The sequence below is a fragment of the Manis javanica genome, chromosome 5 (genome assembly GCF_040802235.1).
Source record: "Manis javanica isolate MJ-LG chromosome 5, MJ_LKY, whole genome shotgun sequence".
Classification (NCBI taxonomy): Eukaryota; Metazoa; Chordata; class Mammalia; order Pholidota; family Manidae; genus Manis; species Manis javanica.
In genome coordinates, this window is record NC_133160.1 from 70,334,072 (window position 1) to 70,350,220 (window position 16,149).

General features: G+C 42.6%; 2 protein-coding genes across 5 annotated transcripts in view; one reads left to right on the top strand and one right to left on the bottom strand.

Moving 5' to 3' along the window:
* The window catches only part of LOC118967429 (neurotrypsin), a 189,390-nt gene that overhangs the window by 27,981 nt on the left and 145,260 nt on the right, over positions 1-16,149 (top strand). Inside the window, exon 1 of one of the 4 annotated variants that reach the window (XM_073237082.1) lies at positions 13,490-13,634. The exons of the other annotated variants lie outside the window; for them this stretch is intronic. The gene's annotated coding sequence lies outside the window, so the exon portion shown is untranslated. Of the gene's footprint in view, positions 1-13,489; positions 13,635-16,149 lie in introns of those variants that run through there. 4 annotated transcript variants of the gene reach the window in all.
* On the bottom strand, positions 2,244-12,457 carry LOC140849696 (rho GTPase-activating protein 20-like). The gene is made up of 7 exons (XM_073238039.1): positions 12,358-12,457; positions 9,610-9,785; positions 8,119-8,280; positions 4,808-4,920; positions 4,084-4,273; positions 3,262-3,370; positions 2,244-2,305 (listed from the first exon to the last, which is right to left on the bottom strand). Exons 1-7 carry the CDS (start codon positions 12,455-12,457, stop codon positions 2,244-2,246), a joined length of 912 nt encoding a protein of 303 aa, XP_073094140.1.

Genomic DNA, 16,149 nt, shown 5'->3' on the forward strand with positions numbered 1-16,149 from the left:
CTTTTGGTTTGGTCAACAGTTCTCCAAATATTCTTTCATTCTTAGAGATTCTTTTTTCTCTCTGTGCCTCAGCTTCTTTGTATTCCTCTTCTCTTATTTCTATTCCATTTACCTTCTCTTCTCCTACATCTCATCTGCTTTTAAATCCCTCCATTGTATGTTTCATTTCAGATATGGAATTTGTTATTGATTGAATCTCTGACTTAAATTCCTTCCTGAGTTCTTGAATATTTTTCTGTACCTCCATAAGCATGTTTATGATTTTTATTTTGAACTCTCTTTCAGGAAGATTGGTGAGTTCAGTTTCATTTGGCCCTTTTTTTGGGGTTTGTGAGATTTTGTTCTGAACCACGTTCTTTTGACGTTTCATATTTCTGTGTGGTGCCCACTATTGCCCAGAAGCTTCAGTCTCTGGAGATGCTCAGTCCCTAGAGTGAGGTTGGGGGTCGTAGGGGAGTGGAGCTGGCGCCTGAGGGGAGGAAAGAGCTATTTCCTGATTCCTGTCTGCAGTGACTGTCTCCAGTGTCAGTGCCAGTGGGCCAAGCACACAGGTGTAAGCCTTTGTGCTTGGCATCTCTAGCTTTTGTAGGTGGGGCTTCCCTCTGGCTGGCCTGACACCAGAGCAGTGACTGCCCATTTGTGAGCCTGTGCTGTCATGCCAGGAAGAAGTCTCAGCAGGCTGGGTTTCACAGTGGGGGGCCTTGGAGCTGAGTAGGCAGCCAGGGGGATGGGGCGCCTGCAGCTCCTCAAAGTTCCCAAGCATCTGGGTCGAGTGCACCCAGACAACCTTGTCCAGCTCTCCTCTCCCCCAAGCAGCAACCTCCGTGCAAATCCTGACCCTTCAGCAGCCCTCTCACTGCTAGGAAGCCTCTCAGACCACCTGCCTTTTCCTTGTCCCAGAGCGGCCGGGTGTGAATCCCGTCCTCCAAATGGCCAGAATCTCAATCTCTCAAGCATTCTACCTGTCCCAGCTCCCCAACCTTCAGAGCACCACACAATATAGGTTTCTGCTCACAAAGCAGATCTCCAGGTCCAGGTGTTCAACAATTCTCAGTTTCCACCACCTCCCCACTCCATTTCTCTTCCTCCCGCTGGTGAGCTGGGGTGGGTGAAGGACTTGGTTCCTGCCAGATCAAGGCTTTCATACCCGTGTTTTGTGAGGTCTGCCATGTTTGTGAGGTGTGTATGCAGTCTAGTTCAGCTTTTTTTCTTCTTGCTCTTTTATGGTTAGTTGTATTAATTAACCATATTTTTGTACCATTTGTGGTTTTGGGAAGAGTTCTCTGTCTCACCTCTCATGCCGCCATCTTGAATCCAGATAGATATGTATTTATAATGGTTATATCTTCTTGTTGGGCTGCCCCCTTTATCATTATATAATGTCCTTCTTTATATCTTGTTACTTTCTTTGTTTTGAAGTCCATTTTGTCTGATACAAGTACTGCAACACCTGCTTTTTTCTCCCTATTGTTTGCATGAAATATCTTTTTCCACCCCTTCCCTTTTACTCTGTGTATGTCTTTGGGTTTGAGGTGAGTCTCTTGTAAGGAGCGTATAGATGGGTCTTGCTTTTTTATCCATTCAGTGAATTAGCTGCCATGGTCTGGGCGGCCCTGGGATAGCCCAGTAAATTGCAGCACTTCACAGCCACGCTGGGTGTGTTCTGCAAGAATGGCGCCACTTCGTGCCTTCTTGACATTGCTTCGGCTTCAGCTGCCTGTGCCGTCTACCCGCACACTGGGACCAGTCTCTGGGATAATCTCCTTAGCTTCTGTGGACAGGGCGGCCCTCCGCATAGTCTAGTGCACTGCAGTTGGGTGGCAGACATGCTGGGTGTGTTCTCCTGCGAGAATGGTGCCCCTTCATGCCTTCTGGACCTTGCTCTGGCTTCCTCTGTCTGTCTCAGTTAGCTGAGTGCTGGGAGGAGACTCTGTGTGGTTGCTGTGGGCGGGGCTGTTCTCCAGCTGCTCTGGAGCTGTGGCAGTCAGCCAGTTTGCTTGCAGCCCAGCCTTTTTGTTAGATGCTCAGTTCTTGCAGATGTAGATGTACTCTGGCTGTTGTACTGTATCTTCAAGTCTCTCTTTTAGGAATAGTTGTATCTGTTGTATATTCAAAAATATATATGGTTTTTGGGAGGAGATTTCCACCACCCTACTCACCCCACCATCTTGACCCCTGCTCCAGTAGCTGAGGTTTTAAAGCATGTCTGGCAGGACCTCAGCATCATGCTCCAGTTGCACCATTTATGAATCGCTGTCACTGTCACTGTCACTGGCTGAGATGCAAGAAGACTGTTCTGTTGTCACTGATGAAAGGAAAAACAAATAGTTGTGTTAGTATAAGCAAATTCTCAGATACAAGACTAATCTAAACCCCTAATCAAATGTATTTTCCTAACAACTGACAAAAAGTAGTTGAATTACCATAAAAGTAAGAAATGTCAAGATATGAAGGGTCTCATGATACACGTTTGCAGGTTCTGAATCTAAAAATTCTACATTATAATACAAACTGCTGCTAGTTAGACGTGATTAGCTAGGATCAAAAAACTTTAACTTTTGTGTTAAGGCAAATTCCATTATTTTTCTTTTCATTTATATTTATAATTTAATCTACACAACAGTCCTTGGATTTACACATAATTTTCCATACACATTGTGCAGACGAGGAAACTGAGACTGAGCTAGAATAACTGGCCAGAGATAACATAGCTGGTAAATGGAGGCACAAGAGTTTACACTATAAAAAAGTCAGACTTTGTGTCAGTGATGCTCCTTCTTTCCAGCCTGTGTCAAAGAGCACTGGAATCCTGTGTTGCCTCAAGGGCCACAGAGTAGAAAAAGGTGGGGGTGTTGTGGGGTGAATCAAACAGGCTGTGCTCTAGGCCCTTCACTCACTGCACTTTCAACCAGAGTATATCTCTTATGATTATGTGTATAAGGGGTCCTGCTGCAAGCTTTGTTTGAAAGATTCTCAAAAACTGAATCATACCATGATGTCTCCTAATGCTCGTAATGATCTGCACTAGCAACCTCTTGAAGTCAGAGACCTTATCTTATCTTTTCTTTGATCTCACAATGGTGGGAAACCTCCCCTGACCATGTGCCTGCCTTTGGGAGAAGGAGCAGGTGGAAATCACTGCCTATGGGAAGTGCTGCTGCAGGCTCCAGAACAGCGCTGTCTGAGCATCTCCCATGAACCCTGGCAACCCTGCTCACCGTGTTCCTTACCAAAGCCAACTGAATTAATTATTCATAGTACCTGTGGCCTCACTGGTACCACCGTTCACTGAGCTCTTCCCCAGGAGGGAAGTGGCGTCTTCACCAAATATCTTGAGGCAGTTTTCAATGAGAAATTCTACCAGAGATATCTGTAACACAAAAGGGCAAAGACAGGGTGCTCTTCTTCACATGGCAACGTTAGAAATCCCATCTCACATGTGAATCTTGGGTCTAACAAAAAATGTACAAGAATTCTGAGGAAAAATTGATAGTTGATTCTAAAGAACCAAGAATAATCCAGTTTTCTCTAAGAAATAAATGATACTTCCAAGACTACTTTGGCACAGATGTTAAAAAACTTTCAATGCGTGAATAAAAGTTATGATTTCTGCCCTAGCTTAGTAGGTCACATTTTTAAATCAATGCTTACATCTTTAAAGATAGATTAAATTGCAAGGAAGTCACATAGGATGCTTGGGTTGGAGATGTATATATAATCTCTTACTAAGCTTTATTTCTTATGAAAAACTTTCCAGGTCTTTTGAGATGCAAATGATGTAAAACACCTTACTAAAATTTATGATGCATCCAAAAGACAAACATCTGTGAAATTCAGTTATTAAGTGAGGAAGAACCCTAAACTTGGGAAGCAGAGATCTCTGTGGGTTCTCTGTGACGGAAGGTCAGCAGCTGGAGAGAAACCATGGCGGCTTGTCTGAGTATGATAAACACCTGTCAGTCCAGGGGCGTATAGGTCAAGTGTGCACTTTTAAAAACAGGTCTGTCTGTATTACCACCACACATTTCAGACTCAAGGTGGGGCCTCTGCCCCTCAGGGTATAAAAAGAAGATATCTCCTTACCTTCTTTTTCATATTGTTTCCTAGATCTGTGTTGCAAGTACCAGGCAGATAAAGAAGGCTCGGGGCTATATACATTGATAAACCGAAAGCTGTCATCTCGTTGTATTTGGAGTGCTGCTCAATGTTGCGTAAAACTCCAAACAGACACCACAAGAGAACAGCATTGGCTCTTGGCAGCTGGTCTAAAAGCCTAAAGACAGAAAAATTTACTTCTAAGTGAGGGAAGTTATTTGGCTGAGGAAGTGGGAAACACAATGACGAAAAACAGAGTGCTTTGTCCACCAAGTACACAGCCCACTCTAGCAGAGCTCCAGGTGTGAATGTGTAGAGAAATGTTGGACTCAATTCAATTCCTGAACAGGGTAAGAACTTCCCCAGTTAAATAAGTGCTTGGCCAAAGTAAGGTCATACCACTGACACCCTGGTCCACTAGCATCTCTCATAGACCAGTGGGTCTCATTTCCTATCAGTTTCATACTTTCAGAAGTTGTAAATTGGTCAAGGAGTCCGTACAAGTAATCTTAGGGAAAAAGAGAGTTTAATGAGGGCAGTTAAGATGTGCATGTATTAAACTGGCCCCCTGAGTGTGATCAAATGAAAACCCTTTGGCTTAGGTAAGATTTTAGTGGCCAAAGCCGTAAATGATAGGCCTGTTTTCCTTAGAGTATGTTGGTTGTAATTCTCAGTGTGAGCAGAGTAGAGTGATCAATTGTTGCATGGTTACCTCCGTGTTGCAGTTATTTTGTCATCCTCGCTCTCCCCTTGATCAGGAATAGCAAGCCATTTATCATACAAACTGGATGAAAAAAGACTTCCTTCGATAGTCTGAAGAAAATCCTTACAAAAATAAAGAATATTATTATTGCAGCCAATATGTATTGAAGAAATTGCAGAGAAAACCTTGAGTTGCTGACTTCAGTTCAGTGCCTGCTACCTTCACAGCCACCCAAACATGACCCAGGAGAGCACAGCTCTGACTCTCCACCGACTTGCACACCCAAAAGCAGGGGCTTGGTTTGTCTCAGTAAGTTAGGAGCATAAAAGCAGAGTCTGGGCTCCGTTGGCAGTGAAGCCTCTGGAAATGACTTTTGTGTACGTGTCAGCCAACTAGCATAAACTGACCAGGTCTGGTGATAAAACTGTTGGATTCTCCCAGAGGAGGACGCCGCCCCAAATCACTCACGAAAGGCGTCTCTTGATGCAATAAGCAAGAGGAATTTATTCAGGAACCAGCTAGCTGGAGTCCAAGTTAGCCCGACGCAGCGGGTCTCAACAAGGACCCTGAGCACACAAAGCCAGAAGGTTTTATAGCATTTTCAAAGGGGGCAACATTTTCCACAATCATAATACAGTGTTTTTTCATAGACACATAAATCTTTGGCTGGGGCCACATCCTGGGGTCTGGTTAGATAAGATTACCTTCGGAATGTTTAGGGTGGTTCTAGCAAGATAAGCTTGGTGTGTATGATTAACTGATTTGAGGTCAGCTAACTAAAGGTCACTACATTTAACACTGGCTGACTAACTTGTTTTTCAAGATTCTAATAATTTTCCTCCTTCTAGGTTAGGGGGTGGTATTTAAGCCTTTAAGATGGCTGTACTTATGCTAACTTTTGATTTTTCAGATCCTACAAAACAATTTACCTTCTTGAGAAGATATACATGTACCCATCTCGCTTGTTTATTTGAGACACAATACTTGCTCTGAATTCTACCAAGTAAAGTCTTTGAAGCCAAGCACATGGCAAATGCTATGGCACATATACTACGGGAGAACTTGGCCTTGTGACCTGAGGTATCTGTGCCCCTTGGGAGAAAACTTCTGTTTTCATAACTTGATTCCTATAACCCTATAAAAAGTGCAGTTCCGCAGATTTATAAGCTGCCAAAGTTGGAAATACAGCCAGATCCCCAATGCCTAGCTCCCTGTTACCCTTTTCCATCCCTGAGTGGAACATGTATCTCCTCCCCCTGAAAAGGAAAGAGTCTTGGAATTTGAACACATGACAATTGCAGGCCTCCGGGTTGTAGACAGGCAGATATAAGCTTCGTAAATGGAGGCTTGGAAATCTGTCACTACAGAAGGCTGATGAACAAGCATTACCATGATACAAGTGAGCCTATGAACATTTATGAAGCTTTAATGTTCTGCGCAAGCCTGAAGGCCTTGCTAGCGTCACAGGCATACCTCGCTTCCACTGGGCTCACTAATAGCCCAGGACTTCTCTTAGTTTTTAGCTCAGTCAGAAAATGTTTGCGGGGAACCATCACAATTACAGTCCAGTAAGTGTTCCCTACTTCTAATGCTTACGGAGCTGCTCTTTGTGCCAGGTGCTCTTTTGAGTGCTGGCGATAGAGCAGTGAAGGAAAAGGGGAAAAAAGTCCCAGTCCTGTCATTCCTCTACTTAGTCACTGGCACACAGTACGCAACCGGGACAGAGTTCTCAGTGCATTTGCGGTGGAATGGTCCCAGTATATTTGGAGGGAGGAAGCACAACAACCCTGGCTGGCTCTGGGAGTCCAGCAGGCAGCTGGAGGCCACTAGCCTCGTGCCCCAAACTGCAGCTGTCATGGCATATGTGTCCCTCTCTCTCCTTGATCCTGTGCTGCTCAATCTACCATTGGCCAGCTTTGCTGAAGGCATGTTGTGTCCTGAGCTGGCTGTGCCAAGGGTATTTGTTGTTGCACCTCTCTTTTAAGACAGCTTAACGGCCAACTCCGTTTGGTCCTGAGGAGATAGCCCTTTCTCGTTGAGGCCTATGTCTCCAGTTAGTTTCACATGGTATTATCAAGGCCGAAGTTGCAAAGTCTGATTCTCCACCAGGATCAGGCAACTTTAGGAAGAGAAAACTTGAGGAATGTCTAAGAACTGTACCTATGAGTGCCACCCTCTGGCTAGTTTGGGCTTAGAACAGAGGATTAGGCAAGAGTCTGCTGACTCTTGCTAGGAAATCAAAGCAGTTCTGTGTGTGCACCCTGCAGAGAGCAGCAGCAGCCTTGCTAGTCACATACCCCGTGTATATTACTGTGGTCCCTGTGGGGGTAGTCGTCAACTCTACGTCCTTTCTAACTGTTGCTATTTATCATACAGTCTCATGGAGGGCATGGAAAGACCAAATGTAACTGACATTCTGTGATAATTTTCATAACCTGGTTGCAGTTGGTTCAGAGCTGCTAACACACTCTAAGACGGACTGATGAAATCCTGTCTTGGTTCTCTTATTCTCCTTATAGACATGTAACTGATACTTGTGATTTAACTGTGTCCCTTCACAATTGATCTATTTTTTGTATAAACTTATTGAACGTTCAAATTTCCAAACTTGGCGTAGGTGCTGCACCCACTTTTTACAAGTCATATTTACCAACGGAAGCATGTGGTGGGAGCTGATTCCCATGGGACTGTGACTGTGGCAGTGGACTAAACAAATCAATTCAAGTTTTAACTGATTATGCCAAACTTTCTAAAGGTGAAAAGAGACCCATGTGTTGGAGTCACTCTATGCGACACTTGACAGTAAAAGGCATGAGAGTAACAGGGGAAGGAATGATGATGAAGTAAACAGAGGTTTTGGTGGCCACTGTTAGCATTTTTTGATGCTTTGTAAGGTAAATATTAGCATGCTATGGCAAAGTAATACAACCATCTCTGTATTTAATATAAATAGTCTTTTGGAAACTTTCCCTCTTTAGGAATATTGGCAGGAAGTCATCAAATTAGGATGCTTCTTTGGGTAAACATTTTGTATATATGCAGAGTTTGGAATTATTACTTTGTTATTATTATCATGGTTATTTTGCATAGAGCGTTCAGGAGTGATGATGGGGAAGGTCGTGTGGGACATAAGAGGAAATTATATCTAAGCAGGCTTTTGATGATCAAAGTAGCTTCCTGAAATTTTGACTTTGTGCTTTAGTTTTGCACATGCTTAAACTATAATGTCTTTGATGGCTCCTAGGCCATCGTGATGGAGGATAGCAATCACAGAGCTTCAGAGTTAGGCTGTGTGTGGACACTGCCAGAACTCTCCCTACCTTTAAAACGGCCGCTGCCACAAGGACGGATTCACCATCCCAGTTCACTTTTTTCCTGGATTTGAGCTTCTTCTTTAGGGCTCTGCAGGATTTCCTATTGGTCTCTGGCCTGAAGACGCCTTTTGTGAGCGGCCCTTTTTCATTGATAAAAGCAAGCATATCCTATAGGAAGAAAAGGAAAGAAAGACATACTGTAGCTCATCTCCACAGGGTATGTGGAGGCATGGTGCTAGAGGTGGAGGGCCTAAATGTAGAATTTTTTTTCCCCATTTCTCTAAAAACATTTTTATCCAACAATTCCTTCTACATACATTCGTGTACTGAAATACTTTAAACACTTATTTTAATCAGATTTTCCTTTTCAGGGAATTTATGCTTTTCCATCAAAGTTGTCTGCTTCAAGGCCTTTGTGGAATCACCCTGTCGTCTTCCATTCATTCTTCATTAGTCCCTAATAGAGGTAGATACTCTTCCCCACGTCTGTAAATCCTTTTGCCATACTCATTCTGCATTTGTTTATTCCCTTTTGAGCAAGTATATAGATACCCCATTCCTACTTTTTCTATTTCCTTCCCTCCTTCAAAATCAGGCCCCAGTTCCTTGCCACCACCTCTGATTACATTCCATTGTCAACAGTCTTTCCTGTGGCCGTATCTCCAGGGCCTCTGCTTGCAGTGTGGGAGATAATAGGGGTTGGAGTCACATAGTCCAAGGGCTCTAAAATCCAGTGTCCAGCCTATCTTCTGTGTGACGTGGGACACATACATACTCTGCTGACACTCTTGGTGTGTGCCTTTGTGTGTGTGAAGTACAGATGATGATAATCACAGCTACCCCAACCCCTTAATTTGTGGTGAAGGATGCGAGAACCATGGCAGTAGCTAGCATGATAAATTCTTTCAATGTAGAATAAAATTGCCTGTATTTACTATAGCGCTAGGAGAGGTACCGGACACTCAGTGAATGCTAACACTGTCAACTCAATGCACCATTGAAGATAACATAGGCTGAAGACAGTGACTTTAACCTGACAGTTGCCATTTGGGTTAAAGTGTGCATACTGGCCAGAGGATGAGTCTTTACACTTTAGCACTTGACATGCAAGTCAAATCCATGGGATGCAATTTTGAGTTGTATGATTGAGTCACTTTAGCTGAAGGAGACTTGGACCTACTACAGAATTTAAGGAAGGAGATGAAAAGGGAATATGAGGATAAGGAGGACCCTCAGAGATTCATACACACAAAACCCATTTGGCGGACCTGAGCAGGCATGTGTGAATTTCCTGAAACAAGTGCAATCTACAAGAGTACCTTCTCCTGTGGTATTTGCCTTTTAACTCTGCAGTACCTAAGTCTGATTTGATTATTTGATGTAATATTGAAAAAGCCTCTCAGCCAGAGCCATTTGGAGCTAGATTTGGAGGAGAAGCCTTGCGCTCCTGAGCTCTCCTTCCTCAGGAGAGTTACACAAGACTGCAGTGAGACCTACCAGAATGGGGTTGAGCAGCTTGTTGTCGTCACAAATGTCTATCATAGAAATGCCAAAGAACTGTCTTCGCTTTACACGTGGTGGTGCCGGGCTGGGGTTGTCCTGCGAAGTGCTGGAGCTCTTCCAACAGGCCAGGTGTGCGACAACACTCTTTTTAACTCTCTTCCAGCGTGAATCTAAGGAAGAAGTGGGATGATCATTACTGGCAGTTTAATTCACTTCACCTTATTTCCACCATTGCCATTGCACATCACATTTCTTCCAATATCGAGAAGAGAAGAAATTGAGTCAGTGGCTGTTTAGAATTTCCCACATTCTGAAATTGGCCAATTGCATCCTTGCCGTGCTAATGTGTTCTCCTTCGCCATATTTTGCAAACAAGTAGTTAAACCTTCAGGCCTGACGAGACTCAGGGTCAGTCCTTTCAGGGGCATCTACTGCCTGCTTCACTGCCTCACAAAGCACTCAACCTGTAGCTGTACAAGTTTCTTGGTACTAACCACGTACAGTGGATTTCAGTGTCAGAGCCCATTTTGAAAGCTAAGAAAATTTGGTATTCAAATGAGGCAGAGTGTGGGCATCATCTACCTTCATAGGAAGTCTCCTGTGACTCTGAGATTTCCTGTTGGGCTTTCTATTTGACCAACGTCATCAACTTTCTCCCGTCAAAAGGATCTGCCCTTCCTGACACCACCTGCTTGACCCCACTCTTCCGTCAGCCTCTGGCCCTTTGCTCTGGGAGGCCACAACCCTCAGGCAGTTCCATGGATGACTTTCTGCAGTCAGGGTCCTTGGCAAATAGTCATTACATGCTGCCTGTATTACAAGACTGCAGGTGGCCAGTTGTCTTGATACCCCACCAAGTTGCCTAGGCATGATTTCTAATTACCGAACAGCTCAAGACAATACTGACAAAGAGCTTTACAAAGAAAAGGTGATCGTTTTGAGTTTAATGTTCTCATTGCTCATCTATGAATGTTTTTCTAATAAGGCACCTGAATATTTGCTTAAACCACCTGCTTGCAAAACTGAAAGCTTTAAAGAAGTCAACAGTGGAGTCGAGTTGTAGGAAGGATAAGCACATGAGTAACATTTCACCAAATATACGCAAACGTCCATCCACTTGGCTTTTTGCAGACGTAGTGAGTGAGTGCACTGCCACATGCACCCATAGGTAGCAGTGCTTGTGACGCTGGGTCAGCGAGACCAGAATCAAGTGCCCAAAAGGCTCCTGGTTTCCCACTTAGTTGGGTAAGCTGCTCAAGAGTCTTTGAGCTTCAGTTTGCTCAACTTTAACATATATGAAGCTCTTTGTATCTTACTCGTGGACTAGAGAATGTAACCTACAGCTCGGCACCAGTCGGGGCTCACTCAGCCTCGATAAAAGTAACTTCCTTCACTTTGAGGACCTAAGGCATCTTTGATACCCACCCCCATTCTCCACTTTCTCTTTTGGCTTCCAGAAGGTACATGGTTGTGAAGGAATAATGCCACTACTCCGTCTACTTAAGGGTCTTTCTTCCTGCCCTGAGATACATACCCCAACCATTTTAAAGGCAGAGAAGGAATGATGCAAATACGTTCTTCAGTCCAGCAGGAGGTTTCTGTGTGTCAACATGTACACATGCTTATGCTACATGTGCATATGTAGATTGAATTGTATGTGACCTGGTTTCCCTACTCATAACCTGGTTTTGTTATTTTTAGAACTATGTGAATGTAATCTATTATTCAGCTTTTGTAAAAACAATGCTGTATCCCTTGATACAAAGCTATATATTTCAGCTGCTTTATGAGAACAAACATAAATTAGACACAGTGAATCCTGTACTCTCTCAGAAATTTTTTTTGGCTTAGCTGGAATATTTGAAATATAGGTTATTTAGTCTTACAGTTCATGTTGCCTCTGCAGCTCCTAAAAATATATGCTTTTGCCATGAGTATATGCGAATGATGAAAGAAGGTAAATTTTAGGAATGTAGGATTTTTATATTGTCATGGCATGATGTGGTTTAGTGTTTCCTCATGGTGGAAATAAGGTGTGAACATTTAAAAAACAGATTTTTGAATCATTGTTCTTACAGAATAACAATCATAATGTTAGAAATGCTCTAAGTAGAAATTCTTTTCTGACTCAAACATGTCTCAAATTAATAGCATGGTATGTTCTGAGAAGCACAAATCATCGCGTGCATTTTGGCATGGCAGAGATAAAAATTTATGAAGAAATAATAATAAGCCCAATCCCTACATTTCTATCCAGTTGTGGCCTCCACATGCTGTGAAGCAGACATGAGTGAGCTCTTGTGTGGGTAAAACTGAGAGTTCAATTTCACCTTATGTAAAGTCGGTAAGTCCTGTAATTCTTTACTCCCCCTTAATTCTTTCATCCCAGGTCTCTCTAATCAGGCCATCATTTGATCACTTCTTGTGATGGCCTTACATATGAAGCTCACACTCTAATAAGACTGAGTTGTGTTCATAACGTGATTCAATGTTGGAAATGCTCTGGAATTACAGAGAAGGAAGAGACTGTCTAGCTAGAGGAATGAAGGGGGAGAAAACCCCTCCTAGCAATGCGTTGGGTGCCTCTGAGGTTTATTTTGGGTTATTGGTTCATTGTTAGGTTCTTGCATGTACTGCCTCCCCACTCCCTCATGGAGAAGAATCAACTCTATGTTGTGAGTTTGTTTCCAGGAGTGGAGACATCAGCCAAGAAAAAGCCCGTGTGGAAGGGAGGGGGCTCACCTCTCTGTTGGTTCCTGGCCAGGTGCCTGGGCTTCAGGATGAAAGAAAAGATAGCATCCTGCAGTTCCTGGGGCACGAACGGAGCAGGAAGAAGGCTCATTTTAATACCATAAGGATGTTCATGCCCTGCATGGAGAAAAACCTAAATATAGATTCCGGCTGATGGTGGTGAGTAGGGTACAAAGCTACCTTACCATGAGCATGTGCACCATACTGGGGTGTGCTGCCATTCTCCTGGGGCTTCTGGAGAAAGAATGCTGTGCCTCTGAGTCGGCGTCATATTCACTCACCTGGGGAACCCCTGCAGAAAGCAGGTGCCCAAGCAATAATTTAAAAAGAGAAAAACAAAGCCTAAACATGGTGCTTTGCTTGGAATGCACAGCCCCATCAGGGAGGGCCGTGCACCGTGTTGGCTTGTGCTGTGCTTCCATCTGAGACTATTTAACGCCTTCTAGTTTCTGTCTTGACACTAACTAGGTGTGTAAGGCTCAGGCCGATTGCCCCTTGGAACCTTACATTCATGCTTTCAAGCACTTGCTTATAAGGATCAAAGTAAATATAGTAAACATTGGTAGTTAATAAATTTTAAATAATAGTATATGTTAAGAATTGTTATGATCACTGTTCTCTCACTCAAGGTGTCAGCTTAACAAAGAGAATTCCCATTTGCTTTTGTCAGTTCTAACCCCAGGGCTACTCAAGAGCAGCAGGGAGCCTTTATGCTTCCCTCCCACTGTCCCCCTGCCCCTAGGAGGCTCCTGCCAGTGGTCAGATGGAAGGATGCACACTGTGTTGGGAACCCAAAAGCAGAGTGCAAAACACTTGTTTACAGAGTGGAAAACTGCACCCAAAATGATAGGAGTTGCCACTCTCAGAAATTTGTTTTGCTCTTTCATGCTTTAAATTGCTTCCTCTCCGTAGAAAACTCAAAACTCTGGGCTCATGACCTGGATTTCATGTTTCCAGGATAGAATGAAAGTTCCCTTTCTTTCAGCTCACATGTATTATTGAATGTAACTTGAGGAACTCTTGTTTTCCTTTTCATCTGGTGCACATACAATGTCAATACCGTGTTTAGCACAACAATCACAGCGACTTCCATCTTTTAAGGCAAAAGAAGCTTCTGTGACAGCAATAAAATACAATGAAATCACAAGTATAGCCACGAGTTAGTTCACCACTGAGAATTTCCAGCATGCTAAGAAGAGTATTCAGAATGGCTGCTAAGGGATCATCAAGATTGGGCGGCCTCTTCACATTTCTTAGAGCCAGCTGTGGTACGTGATGTTCTAAGCATAAAAGTTACCATCTTTATTGTTTAATCTAAGTTAATGCATTTTATTAAAATAAATATACCTAGGGTTTTGATGTTTTTCACTTTATTGCTGACTTATTATTAATTTAAAAAAACCATGAAGCAGGTGGGCACACTGTCTTCAGCTATGCACTTGATGACTCTGTATTCTAAGATGGGGAATATCTATTTCATGGAGAAAACTTGGTTCTTTAGATTTTTCCAGATCACTTGAAAATATTCTTCAGATCATTGGAGAAAGAGTAATAGCCAATGGATTATCAGAAGGATTAAAAATTAATAATTATGTAAGAGGAAATGCTCTAAGGTTTCTAGCAAGAATCGTTGCTCCCATTACTCTATTGCAAGGTATCTCTCAGATCCTGTGCAGGTGTTCATTTTAATTTATTTTCATTTCCACACTGATCAAATTTGCTGATCCAAGAATTATTATTTTGAGCTGTCTTGTACTAACTATTTTAGGAGAGGTGTAAGCTCTGTATCAATAACCTTGAGAACAATGCTGGTAAACTCAGCCTGAGAGACGGCAAAGTACATGTGGCTCAGTCAGTGAAGACTTGAGGAATCTAAATGTGATCATCTCATTTTCTTTGGGACACCGAGAAAAATTCTGGGCCCAGAGCAGATGATAAATAAATATTTGGATTTGGTTTCAGAGACATGATTAGATTTTGGAAGGATCTCACAAATTAGAGGCTATTTAACAGGAAATGGAAATGGGACAGAAGAATACTTGAATATTAACCATATCAATGAACACTCTATGAGATTTTCACTTTGAAGGGTATTTAAACTTTAGACCAAAGAGCCATTAACTTGAGGTTTTAGAGTTAGAATTTTGAGCCCCATCAGCCCCATCTTAGATTTTCCCTGACACTTACCAATGAGTGGATATGTTGTCTTTTCTTTGTCAGAACTGACCCAAAGCTGGTAATCTTTCTCAGAGCCCTTGGAGACAAAAAGAACTATGTTTCACAATAAATCTTTCATAGTAGCACTTGAAGAACACATTTCCTTAGCATTTCTTTGTTTCCAAAAAGAAAGAATTGAGTCCAGTATAAATGCTATTTATTTGTTCCACGGTGGGTAGCTACAGTTTTTGAGTTAATGGTGACTTCAGTCACCTTTTGTCCCCCAGTGACCATCGCAGAGTCTTGTCCCTTTGATAAAGGCCAGGGATGTATGGCACCACAAGGCAATCAGTCCCTCACTTTGTGGGTGGTCCATGGCACAAGAAAACATTCTTATGCCCCTTTCACTAAGGAGGAAAAGGCTAATCTCAAGAGTCCTGCCTCGTGGTGTCTCCAGAGTCCTTGGAGAATGTTGGTTTTTGCCTTCAAATGTCCCTGTCCAGACAAGCACCTCCTCCAGAAAGCCACACTTCCTGCCATGATTATTCCTGAGCAATGTAAAACCTGAAAGGTCTCATTATCTCAGTAACCCTGAGCAGAAGGAGAGTAATGCCCAAGAGGCCTTGAGCTGATGGCAGTGTGAAGTCAGCCCACTGGCTTTGGTGTGGACAAGCCCCACTCTAGGGACATGGACTCTAACCTAGAGCACAGGTCAGATGCAGAAAACAATTAGTCCCTGCGGTAACACCAGCATTCCCACTTGAAATAAACAAGTGTAAATTATAAAGACTGCTGAACTCTTTCAAAGAATCCTTCAGGAGACGATGAAGCAAAAAATGTTTGAAATGGAGTTGATGATAGTTATTATGCTTGTCTGTACTCCTGATTAAAATCACGGCCTTGCCCAGATGAAGAAGGGTCCCAAGCATGGAAGCAATCTGTCTGTCTATCTGTCTGTCTGTTTCTCCCTCCCTCTCTCTTTCCCTCCCTCTGTCCCTCACACACACACACACACACACACACACACACACACACACACACACACAGCTAAATCTGCTCAAAATCGTTGCAAATAGAATTAAAGAGCCAATAAAAATCTTTAAAGGCAGGGATTGGAAACACAGTGTTGAAATCCTTTAAATAAAGCATGCATATATAGCCAAATAACCCTCAGTTTTTCATTAAAATATAAATTTTTTCTTGCCTAGTTGAGATTGATGACCTTAAGCAAAGGAAAATCACAAACATGAAATGAAATGAGTTATATCATTAATCAGTCTCCCCAACTTCATCCCTGAAACGACCTGCTCTCTTCCAAGATTTATTTGTTATTCAGGGCATACATATCATATAGGTTAGAAATCAATATAATCTGTGTTTTATTCAATGCCTACATTCAATTTTATTCTAAGTGTATTATTAAATTCCATTTGTACAGAAATCCTTGATTTATTATGCAAATTCTGGTTGCCCAGAGTTTTTAAGGGGCTTTATCGTACCATTGGGTCAAGCAAAACTTAAGTAACAATTTTGTAATTCTATCACAATAACAGGACATTTCCCATTTACAAAGAATTTTATATAAGAAACTGTGCATTACAAATGCTTCCTTCAGCTCTGTCCATC